Genomic DNA, 12037 nt, shown 5'->3' on the forward strand with positions numbered 1-12037 from the left:
TCCTGTGCAGCCTCGGTGGACCTCAGAGGCCGGCTTGGGTGGGGGGCAGAGAGCGGCGGGGCGACATTGGCTGGGTCTCTCAAGCTGGAGCAGGTGACGGTCAGACTGTTCTCTTTGCTCCTGCTTTCGGCGGAACAGGAGGTTTCTGCCTTCCCACATCTTCCTCCTCGGACTTGCAGCCGCTCCTCCCGGCGCCCCTGGAGCAGCCTGAGCTCAGGGAGCGCCGGGGTCGGGGCTCCTCGGTCCCTCCCACTCCCTGGGCCCGGGTCACGCCCCCCTGGGGCCCTGAGCAAAGACCCCTCACCCACCCCCTCAGGCCTCTCTAGGGAGCCCCGCCCCTACCCCGGCAGTTACGTTTCCTGCGGGGGTGACGGTGTGAATCTAAGGTAACAAGCGCAGTTTGCGTTACTTTCTCATACACTGGTCCGTTGTTAAAGGTTCTGGTTATATGAGGGATACCCGCTCATGGCTGGGCATTTGGAAAAGAATAAAGAAATCGCAAACACCAAATAAGGAAAACATCAGGTCGTTTCCTCTGGAGGAGACCCGCTTATTCCTAGGCTTTGGGTTTCCTTAGATTCTGGGTCACACTTCGCAGAATTCGAGCGGGGAAGTAGGACGCCCCTCTGTGGACTCCTCCATCTTGCAGGCCCCCACCGCACCCAAATCCGCACCCCCGGGCCCAGGAGCAGCTCAGGGGAGGCTCACGCGGCCGCTCCAGCCCGCCCCACTCTGCGGACAGGGGCCGACCCCTCCGGGCCCCGCGCCCTCGGCTGCCCCCAGGCTCGGCGCGCTCCTCGCCGGCGGCCTCAGTTCCCCCTTCTGCAGAATGGGCGGGCGGCCGCGGCCCGGCGCCCCGGGGCGCAGCGGGGGCGGGGCGGCGGGCCGCAGGGCGGCCGGAAGGGGTGTGAGTGCGGGGGCGGGCCCCGCGCCGCCCCGCCCCGGGGAGGGAGCCCGGGTCTCAGCATCCTGGCGCGGGCCGCGACCGCCGCCGCCACTGCCGTCGGGGAAGGTCCCAGAGCGGACATGGCCGCGCGCAGCGCCCGCCCCGGCCCGAGCCCCCCGCGCTCCGCGCAGTAGCCCCGGGAAGAGGCGGCCTCGACGGCGCAGACGGCCGGGCGGGCGGCATGGAGGCGGCGCACCTGCTCCCCGCCGCCGACGTGCTGCGCGGCTTCTCGGTGACCGCCGAGGGCGGCCTGAGCCCGGCGCAGGTGACCAGCGCGCGGGAGCGCTACGGCCCCAACGGTGAGCGCGCGGGCCGGGCCGGGGAGCGGGGGCCGTGCGAGCCGCTGTCTCAGTTTCTCCTGCCGCCCCGCGGCCGCGGAGCGGTCCTCTCCCCACCCAGCTCTCAGCAGGAAGCGAGGGCTCCGGAAACCTCTTCAGATGCTCTAGGGGCACCCGGCGGGGCTGCGCGGCCACTTTCGCGGGGGTGGAGGGCGGGGGGCTTCCGGCTTGGGAGACCAGACGCCTCCCCCGCCCCCGCGCGGTCCTTCCCGCTTCCCACCTCCACTCGGGTCCCCACGCACCCCTGCAAGCCTCATTCCACCCCCGTCGCGGTCAGTGCAGGACCCCCGCGCCGCGCTGCAGCCCGCCCGCATCATGCAGGTGCAGGCACTGAGACCGCTGGCGAGGGGCGGCCAGAGACTCTGAGTCCCAGCTTCCCAGGTGGCCCTGAAGGTCTCCTCCAAGGCGCGATAAAACACTCAAGAAGGTGCAACTTGACAGCTGGTAGCCTTAGCGCTCCCACCCCCACCCCCAGGTCTTCCTCTTTCTGCAACCCAAAGCGGATGTGGCTGGCGGAGCCGGCGGGGGCTTTGAACTGCTGAGGCTGGAGGCCCACCCTTCTGGGGTGGCAGTCAAGGCCTCAGGGGGTTTGCCAGGGGAGGCCTTTCCCACGCTGCTGTGTGACCTGGAACAGCACCTGCCCATCCCTGGGCAGGGAGGGAGCCTTCAGGCCCCTTGCTGTTCAGGTGGAGGGGCGTCATTTCTTCCTCATCTCTTTCAAAGGAGTGTGGGGTTCTTTTCTGCCAAAAGGCACAGCAAGTGCCACTGAGTACTGTCCAGATGTGTCCTGCACATGTGGAGGCCCCCTGAGGGTGAAAGATACAGAGGGCCCTCCCAGGTTCCTTCCGAGCCGGACTGCTGTCCCCGAGCTCACCCGTACAGCACCCAGCAGAGTGTAAGCAGTCCAGAGAGAAATGTCCCCTCCATCCCCAAAGTGCAACCTGGGCCTGTGTCCTTTTGAGCCTTGGGGGCCTCACCCTTTCAGGGTCCCCAGCCAACCAGAGGGGAAGTGCTCTGGCCGGGGTGTCCCACTGCTCAGGGCTAGTTCCAACATTCGGAAGAGCTGTCAGAAAAGGAGCCTTGGGTTTTGTATTGGTTTATGAAAACCACCTCTTATGTAAATATTATCTTTCTGGAGCAGAAATCCTTTTTCAAAAAAATTAGTTGCTATATTTAGTTGAGCTGTGGGAGGAACTGGGGAGATAAATATTATTTAGTATCCCCCATTAGTGACTTGGCAGGGAGGGTGTCCTTTGCAGCAGGAGAGCAGGGCAGCAGGGTCTCCCCCTGCCCCTGGGGAGGGTGGGGTCCCACAGCCTTTTTTTGTGCTGCTGTGGCCTGGAGCTTGGGAATCCCAGTTCCCGAAGGAAGCTGGAGACCCAGCCCTTGGTTCAGTCCCTGGAATCACACAGATTCTGCCTGGTGTATGTATGACCCTGGCCAAGGTCTCTCTCCATTTGGGCATCTTGTCTTTGCTGGTCCAGCAGAGAAAGAACTGATTGGGAGGGAGGGAGGGAGCCCCTGTCCCCCCATATTGTTTTGTCTGGGTGAGGAGATCTTGGGGTGCTCTGGCCACTGAACATCTGTGTGAGGTGATGGGCGAGGACGTTGGCTTGGCACGGTGTGGAGGTGCACACGGGGTTCAAGTGTGTTGGGGGTGTGGTAGGAAAAGTTGGGGAGAGGGCATTGCTCAGCTGCCGTGGTTGCTCTGAGCTTTGGTAGTATCAACAATAACAGCGAATTCATTGAGCATGTATTATGTGCCAGGCGCTGTTCTCAGCATTTTTCATCTATTTTCTCATTTCTTCCCCAAAACAACTCTATGAGGTAAAAACTGTTGTCATCCCCATTTTATAGAGGAGATAACTGAGGCACCCGGAGGTTAAACAGCTTGCCCAAGGTCATGCAGTAAGTGAGAGCTGGCATTGGGTGCCTCCCCTCTCTGGGCCTCAGTTTCCCCATCTGTATAAGAGGGTCACAAGTTCTACAAGCTCTGGGACCTGGTGTCGGTGCCCATGCTAGGAGTTTGGGTCAGCTGGGCAGCAGCTTTGCCCTCAGCCCCCTGGGGGCCCCCAGAAGGTCTTCCCTCTGGAAGGTGGGCAGGGGGAGCCAGCTGCCCCTTCCTGCCACAGCTTGAGGAACAGGCTAGGTGTCCTCCACTCTCTACCAGCACAGCCTCTGGCGGGGGCTGATGAGGTTTTGAACCCTAGCTGTGCCCCTTCATAGCTGGGCAGTCCTGGACAAGCTACTTGACCTCTCTGTGCCTTGTTTGCTTCCTCTTTGTAGGTGAGGCTATGACAGAACCCATCTGATTGGGTGGTTTGTGGGTCTTTACTGAGGTCACGTACACTGTCATCCCTCCCCGTAGCAGAGGAGGCTGGGTGGTGGGGAGGGTGGGGCCTGTGGGTGGAAGGGACACCCTAGGGACTGGCGTGCTCCTCCCACCCAGGAGTCCATGCACCTGCAAGGTCGTTAGCGCTGGAAACCACAAGGAAGTCATTTGCTTAAGTACTGAAGTTTGCAAATTCTGTCAGGGGAGGGAGGAAGACAGGCAGGGGCTAGGATCTCACCCTCCCACCTCCCCCTCCTCCCCTTCCTCCCCCCCTGCAGACAGAAACCTCAGTGCTGGGGGTGGGGAGCCTCAGCAGTGCTGGCAGTGAGCACGCCAGCCAGGAGCCCCCATACACACAAAACACCATCTGGCCCACCCTGTCTAGAGGTGGGTGCTCTGAGACCACAACAGGGCAGTGAGTGGGGAGGCTACTGGCCCCGGCACCTTTGGGCGCCCACCTTTGCTGGTGCTAGAGGTCCCCAGAGCTCAGCTTCCTTGGGGAGGGTGGGGCTTTTACATCTTTTAAATTTATCTTTTGAATGAAAATTTGCAGCGTGCAACATTCAAAGGGCACAAATTGTATATAGTAACGTCTCTCCAGCCCTGTTCCAGCCACCCATTCTCAGTGCTCCCACTTTCTTGTGCCCGCTCCCCACGGTGTTTTGTGGACATGCACATCTGGATCTGTGATCTGTGATCTCCTTTGACGTGGAAGGGAGAAGATTATAAGTGGCTTTGTCCCTGCTTTCTACTCGGTAGTCGTTCTTGGAGACGGTTTCCATGAGGAGCATCCTTGGGCGTCCTAGTGGCCACGCAGGGTCTTGCTGAGTTGCTGTTCCAGCGTTTCTTCACCCTGACTTCTGATGGATGCTTGGGTTGTTGGCAGCCTCTGCGGTCACACACAACTTTGCAAGCAATGTCCTTGTCCCCACGTCATGGCACACACTTGTGAGTGTCACGAAAGGATAAATTCCTAGAAGTGGAGTTGTTGGGTCAAAGCGGATGTGTATTTTCAATCACGACAGCTGTTGCTCAATTGCTCTCTAGAGGGCCGTACTGACCAGCTCACCCTTCTCCCACTGCCTCGCCCATGCAGTGTGGCACTGGACATTTGGATCTGTGCCAGTCTGGTGGAGTAGAGTCCTCTCATGGTTTTACTTTGCATATTTCTGTCTACAAGTCAGGTTTGGCATCTTTTCATATATTTAGGAGTCACTGACTTCCTTGTGTCCGTGAACGAGCTGCTCCTCTCCTTTGCTAGACGTGAGCCAAGGCAAGAGGCCTGGCTGGGTTGGGCACGTCCTGCTACGTGGGCCTGCGGCTGTAGCCCTGGGAAGCCCAGGGACGTGGGAGGCAGGCGAGATCCCAGGAAGTCTCGGGGGTGGTCTCTGCTCAGGGGAGCTTGCAGAGGGGCTGTGCTGGGCTGGAGCCTCCTTTCGCGGGCTGCATGCTGCCCATCTGTGCAGTGGGTGCGATGGTCCCACAGCTGCCAGGTGGATTTGGACTCCTGCCAGCGGTGTCTTGGCTATGGCCTTATTTGCTGCCCTTGGCCCAGGCCCCAGCTGGTGCTGGAACTCAGGAAACCCATATGCATGGCCCACAGAAAGCAGGCCAAGAGGAGTGGGGTGAGTCAGGAGGAGGGGGTGATCTGAATGGCCCCACTCAAGGGGTGGCCTCGAGCAAACGTGCTGTTCCTTGGACTTGCTCCTCCTCAGTATAGCAGGGACGGAACCCTGAGATCTCCTAAGGGCCTTGCGGGCCATGAAACGCCCTGGGGTGTGGCCTGCCTGCAGCCTTGTGGAAGCTCAAGGTCTTTCAGGCTTCACCCTAGGTTTCCTGCCCACTGGCCCTTGCTTGGCAGCCTTAGCCCCCCAGGAACAGCATCGGGCCTGCCCCAGCTGGACCCCTTCACCCCTTGTCCCCCGAGGCAGGGCCAGGTCTGCCCCACAGTGCAGCTGGACACACCGATGTTGAGCAAACCCTTCGTGTCCAGCTCCAGGTGAGCCAGGTGAGCCGCCAGGCCCCTCTGCAGGGCGGAGAGCCGCTTCCCGGGGCCCTGCGGCAGCCCTTGCACAGCAGGGCCGGGCTGTCCACTCTGGTGGACCCTGGAGACACAGGCAGGGCCAGGTGGGCTTGGCCGGCTCTGCCCAGCCAGGGCCTCTCCCTGACTCTGCAAGTGACTATTTAATTGCTTTGTAAATTTACCTTTGAGGAAGACCTCAGTGAGTACTTGCCTCTCCCAGGTAGAACTGACATTTACAAGCTGAAATACCAGTTTCCAATGTTGTGAGAAGGAAGGAGTCCTGGGGGATTAGGGGAGCAGGTGGTACGTGGCACCTGGGGGCAGCCCTGGCCCTGCACCCCCTTCTCCCCAGCTCCGGGCTGTGGGCTCAGGGCGCTGCATGAACCCAGGAGCAACTGAGTAAACAATCGCTGTGCTGCTTGCTTGGTGCGCACCCAGGGATGACTCAGCCCCTCCCGCCCTAGAACTGCCTGAGCGGTAGGGGTAGGGGCAGCTCCAGTACTGAGGACTGGTCAGAGAAGGGCAAGGTGATGTGGTGGAGGGTGTTCAGGGAAACCTTCCTGGAAGGGAGGGGTTTAAGTGAGGAGACGGGAAGGGTACCTGGACGGAAGGAATGGTGCAAGCAAAATATCAGAGGAAGAAAAGGCTTAGCAAAACGTGGAGGTTATCAAAACATCACGTTGTGCCTCATAAATGTATACAGTTATGATTTGTCAACATTCCTATTTTTTAAAACACAAAGGGAAGTGGTGGCAATCCTGAGGCTTGGCTGGCGAGGGACGGACGCACGTCCAAGATACGGGCATGATTCTGGAAGGGCGAGCTGGGGCAGATCCAGGAAGGCTCTGAAGGGCACGCTAAGGTCGGTCTTTATTTTGTAGGCCAAGGTCAGCCATTGAAGGGCTGTGAGCAGGGCCGAGGCAGGGTCATTTGTTTGTTATAAATTTTTATTGAGCACCTACTATATGCCAAGCACTGTTCCAGATGCTGGAGAAGCTGCAGTTAACGTCCTGCTGTCCTGGGGCTTGTGTTCTAATAATAACTGTGATTGTGGCCAGAGCTTGTTCACTGTGTGCTGGGCACTCTGCAGAGTGCTTTATGCGCATCATTTATTCTTCATAGCGTCCTTATAATTACTATTGTTACCCTCCTTTTGCAGATGGGAAAACAGACATAGGGGAGTAGGTGACTTACCAGCGGCCCCAGAACTACTAAGAGATAGAGCAAGATTTGAACTCAAGCCCTCTGGACCAGATTCCTTGCTCTAAGCCACACAGCTGCTCTGATCACATCCTTTTTGTCCCCAGGACCCACAGTCTGACTCCCAGGCTCTTCCAGCCCAGCCCACGTTGGTCCTCCGTGGGCATGGGCCCACTCAGCCTGGAACATGACCCAGAGCAGGGTGGCTGGGAGGGGTCACCATAGGAGGGGCCAGACAAGAATAGCAGAGGGTTGTGTGCCCTGGGCCAGCCCAGCAGGCAGCACCCAGAGGTGGGCAGGGCAGGGGCATCTCCCACTGAACAAATGGAGCATCTGGCACTGCCGAAGGCTGTAACCGCCAGAACACCACCCGTGAGGACAGCAGAGCCTTTTGGACAGGGACGATTCTGGCTGTGGCTCTGGGGCCACTACAGAGGGGTGGCCGATTGATGGGACGAGGGCATCCAGCCCAAAAGTCAGGACACAGGCTGCCACGTTTTTCCAGGTGACCTTAGCTGGACAGTAAATAGAGCAGAGGAGGGAGGGCAGGACGGCCTAGGAGTTAGCACAGGAGGCCCGGAGCAGGGGGCGGAGGGCCAGACTGCCTGAGCTCCAAACCCTGCCCTGCCTCCTCCCTGCTGTGTGACCGTGAACTCGTCATTCAGCCTCTCTCTGTTTCAGTTGTCTACTCTATAACATGGGAGCAATAATGGCATCCTCCTCCTCAGGCTGCTGGAGGATCATGGGAGAATAACGTACCCAAGGGTTAGCACCACGTCTACCGTGGTTCTGTCTGCCGAGTGTCTCACACGCTTGGCCCCAAGTCCTTCCCATTTATTCTTGGAGGTAATGTGGGTGAGGCACCTGGTACATTGCTTGGTACACAGTAGGTGCTCAATAAATGTGGCTTTTAATAGCAATAATGATGAAAATTGTCACAGCAGCCCTTCAAGGTGGGTGGGGGACCCCGTCTTCCAAATGAGGCTCTAGGCCCCACAGGGAGTCGCTGCCCAGGCAGGACTAGAGCCCTGCCTGTGCCACGTGCAGCCACCGGGACGCCATGGCTGGCCGAGCCTCCCCAGATGGGGGTGGGGTGGAAGGGGGGCCTGGTCTGGGCAGAGGGGGTTATCAGTCAGGATCAGATGGGTTAGTGCTGTAAACACCCCCAAATCCCAGCGGCTTAAAATGCTGAAGGCTCATTTCTCCTGCTGTATGCTGTGACAGGCTGGTCATTTGGGGGACTCTCTGTCTTCCTCCTGCTGTGACTCCAGTTGACAGAGCAGACACCACGTCACAGATCACTCATTGCTGTAGCAGAGGGTCACAGAGCCCCAGACCTGTGCTGTCCAGTACTCAGCCACCAACCGCGTATGGCTGTGTCAATGAATGAAAGTTAAGTGAAATTAAAAACTGAGTTCCTCCGTCACACTGGCCACATGCCCAGTGCTGACTAGCCACATGTGGCCAGTGGCTACTGTCCTGGATGGCGCAGATAGAGGACTCTTCCGTCATCACAGAAAATTCTGTCGGACAGTGACCTAGAGAGTCTCACACCAGCCAGCAACTAACCTGCAGACTTCTTTTCTGAAACTGACACGGGGGCCAGGAAATGCATCCCTACTATGTGCCCACAAGGTGGGGAAACCCAGACATATTTGGGGAACAGCAAAATGACCCCCAAAGAGTGGGTCCTGGGTCAGCGTGGGTCAGAGGAGGGGAGATCAGGTGAACGGGCTGAGGACGGAGAACTTGGGGGACCAGCCGAGGCAGGCAGGAGGCATCTTGGGGGCCTTCTTGGTCTGGGGGCAGCTGGAGCTGGCATGTGTGCTCTGTGACATGCTTCCCAACCCCAGGCCTTGCCCCTGCCCAGAGTGAATGCTCTAAGGAGTGTCATGGCCTAGGGGCTACATGCTTGGCAGAGGGAAGGGTTAGGGAGACAGCAGGAGGGATTCAGGTGGGACTTACACATCAACTCTGCCCTTGGTCAGGAACCCTGGAAGGCCGAGGGTTGTAGGAGTCTCCTGGTAGAGCACGGCACAAGCCACCGATGGGTGCCACTGATGTGTGGCACTGTCCCCTGTTTCAAAGCTGGGGCATGGCCGAGATGACATCTGAAGGACCCTGCTCCATTGGAGAACTGGCCCAGAAACCAGGCCCGGCTCTCCCCACACACACACACCCCCTCCACCTTTCCTGTTCGCTTCAGCTAAATAGATCAGAAGGAAAAAGTCTGTTTGATTTTAATCTCGACGCAGGACACTGGAGATTACATTTTCCACGGAAAATGTCAGCCGTTGCCTAAAATAGGGCTTTGGAGAAAATGCTAGAAAGTGTATTTTTAGGTTATCTATTTCCCTCCTGGATTCCTGCAGTCCAGTGGGCCACTCGATCCTATCTGTGGTTCAGATGCCTGGTGCAGACCCCAAACCTTTCACACAGGTGGTCTGGGGAGAGGGCTCCCACAGGGCAAGATGCTCGCTGGCCAGAAACAGGTGGACCATGCAAGGACCTGTTTCTGGTGTCAGGAAGGAGGAGGAGGACGAGGGCCAGCCGGGGTGGGGCGTCAGATTCTGGCTGACAGGCTCCTGGGAGGTGCCGATGCTGCAGGCCTGGAGTCTGTCCTCTGAGCTGCCAGGGGCAGGAGCAGGGCTCGGTTAGACTGTGGCCCCGGAGCAGGGAGCCTATCCCAGTCCACCTTCTGGGGCCTGGCTCCCGCCCCCTCCACAGCCCCAGAAGACACTTCCTCGCTGTGTGTCCTGCCCCAAGCCGCTTCTCCATGCTGATCCTCGGTCCCCGCATCCAGGGAACAGGGCTGGAATGCCACCCTGCCTTCCCTCCAGGCTGTTGGGATGATTCAAAGACTTCAGGTACCAGGGCCACCAGCTCTGGCTGGTACAAAAGGTGCTTTGGCAAATGTGGGAGATGAAAAGTCAGCACGGAAGTGAGGCAGGTGCTGTTGGTGTTTGGAAACGACATTCTTCAAACTGTCGTGTGGGGCTGGGGCTGGGGCTGGGGGTGTTCCTCACTGCTGGGGTGCTGCCTTCAGACACTGGCAGATGTTGCTGGGGGGAGGTCTGGTCTAGGGGAAGCCCCTGGTGGGGTGGGGCTCAGAGGGCTGGCTCAGGGGCACACCCTGTCCAGCGGTCCCCACAGAGCAGGGATGTCAGAGGCTGGACGAGCAGAGAGAACCTGAGCCGTTGTTCTCAATCTGGCGGGGGGGCTGCCTTGCCATGGGGTGGCAGACACTGAACGGGACTGGGCGGCCTTCTAAGGACGAGCAGAGTGGTGGAGCCATGAGAACTACTGACTCTATGTGCCCTCGGGGTCCCTTCGCTTCTCCATGCCTCAGTTTCCCCTCTGTGAAATGGGGGAGGGGGTGGAAGGGCCCTCCTGGCTCTGGTCTTATCCCAAGGTGAGCCAAGCCGCCCTAGGTCTTCCTCAGCCTGAGTGGGGTGGGGGTGGCAGGGTGGGCTCAAACCAGCCATCTGTGACCCCAGAGAGCCCTGGGGTTATGTCCAGTCCTTGGCGGGGGTCTGGGTGGGCACAGAGGGGAGGGGCAGCCCAGACTCCTCCAGGGCCCCCTGCATAACCCCATCATCTCTTCTCTCCTCCCGGCTCCTGTGGCTGCCGCCTCTGCAGAACTCCCGACTGAGGAAGGTGAGGCTGGGGTCGGGGCGGGCTGCTAAGCTGGGGACGACATCTTTGGGCCACTCACTGTCAGGTGGTGACTTTACCCTCAAAGAGTGAGGCCTTCCCCAGCCCCCCAGCATTGCCCACGTGAGCCTTTTGGGGCACCTCGGGCTCCCCCTCTTTAACCTGCAGGGAGAGAATGGGCCAGGAGCTCTCCAAGGCCATCCCGGCTCTGAATGGGGAGGCGGGGTGGGCTGGGGGCCCAGCCTCACGCAGCACCCCCATTCTTAGGGAAGTCCCTGTGGGAGCTGGTGCTGGAACAGTTTGAGGACCTCCTGGTGCGCATCCTGCTGCTGGCCGCCCTGGTCTCCTTCGTAAGTAGGGCCCTGCCTGCGTCCACGACACTGGGGAGCCCGGGAGGGAGAGCCAGGCCTCGGCGGCACTCAGAGGCCCAGCTGTCCGCTCTGCCGAGGGCGTCTCCGGGCCTGCTCCCTGGCCTCCCCCGGCCCTCCCCGCCCCGGGCCTGCTCAGACTTCGGCTTCTCTTGCCTGAGCCCTCACAGCACCCCGCCGGACCCCCAGCTCCCATCTGAGCCCCCCAACCCCTCTTACCCCTGGCTGTGAGAGTGAGCTTCCCAACCACAAGGCTGCCCCCGCACCCCCCGATTTAGCCCAGGGTCTCTCCCCCGCAGCACTGCTGATGTTTCAGACCGGACAGTTCTTTGTTGGGGTTTGGGGGGCTGTCCTATGCATTATAGCATGGTTAGCAGCACCCCTGGCCTCTGCCTACGAGATGCCAGTTGCACCTCCCAGTTGTGACAACCAAAAATGTCTTCAGACATTGGCAGATGTCACAGGGGGTGGCGGGGGGGGGGGGGGGATTGGGGGAGGGGGCGGCGCTGTGCAAAATCGCCCTGATTGAGCGCCACTGCCATGCCCCTTCCATGGCTCCCAGTGCTCCTGGGACAGACCCCAGGGCCTGAGTCTCTCGCAGCCTCCTCGGGCTGCCCTCTGCTCTTCCTGTCCCTGGCCTGGCCCCTCCTGGACCCGCAGGACCACGCGGCCAGGGAGGAGGGATGGGGAGGGAGACGTGGCTGTCATGGATGGCTGAGCAGCAGGGACCCACTGGCGACACAGGGCTGGAAGCCGCCACCCTGAGGAATGCGGTTCCTGTTCCCGGCCCCACCCCGGCAGGGCCTGGGAGGAGGCTGTACCTTGGTGACCCGGAGTGTGGAGCAGCAGGGCGCTGCGGGGACTGGCTCTTCCCCTGCAGCCGTCAGGGGCCCAGCCAGTTGTGTGTGACCCTCCTGGCCTGGCCACTGTCCTTGTGGAAAGCAGGGACTCTTACAAAAAACTACCCATGAAGGTACCCCAAATGGCTGAGCCGAAAGGGTGCTTGTGCCCCATCACAGCACAGATGGACCCCCATGGGGGGGTGGCAAGTACCCACTTGGGCTAAGAAGTGGCAGTGGGACTTGAGCCGGGTCTCCGGCCTCCCAGGCCTGGGACGTGTGGCTGGAATGATGTGGGCTTGGAACAGGAGTGTTAGCATCACCTCTGGTTAAAACA

At 59.9% G+C, this 12037-nt stretch overlaps 1 protein-coding gene across 4 annotated transcripts in view; it reads left to right on the forward strand.

Moving 5' to 3' along the window:
* The first annotated feature begins 993 nt into the window (after nt 1-993).
* ATP2A3 (ATPase sarcoplasmic/endoplasmic reticulum Ca2+ transporting 3) overlaps nt 994-12037 on the forward strand; it is a 33317-nt gene continuing 22273 nt past the window's right edge. For 2 of the 4 annotated variants that reach the window (XM_069482125.1, XM_069482126.1), the window contains exons 1-3: nt 994-1245; nt 10479-10496; nt 10761-10843. In XM_069482125.1, coding sequence (XP_069338226.1) covers nt 1128-1245; nt 10479-10496; nt 10761-10843 — 219 coding nt within the window. In that variant the 5' untranslated portion in view covers nt 994-1127. The remainder of the gene's footprint in view (nt 1246-10478; nt 10497-10760; nt 10844-12037) is intronic. The other 2 variants (XM_069482123.1, XM_069482124.1) reach the window with 1 other exon arrangement.

The sequence above is a fragment of the Eulemur rufifrons genome, chromosome 9, assembly GCF_041146395.1.
Source record: "Eulemur rufifrons isolate Redbay chromosome 9, OSU_ERuf_1, whole genome shotgun sequence".
Taxonomy (NCBI): Eukaryota; Metazoa; Chordata; class Mammalia; order Primates; family Lemuridae; genus Eulemur; species Eulemur rufifrons.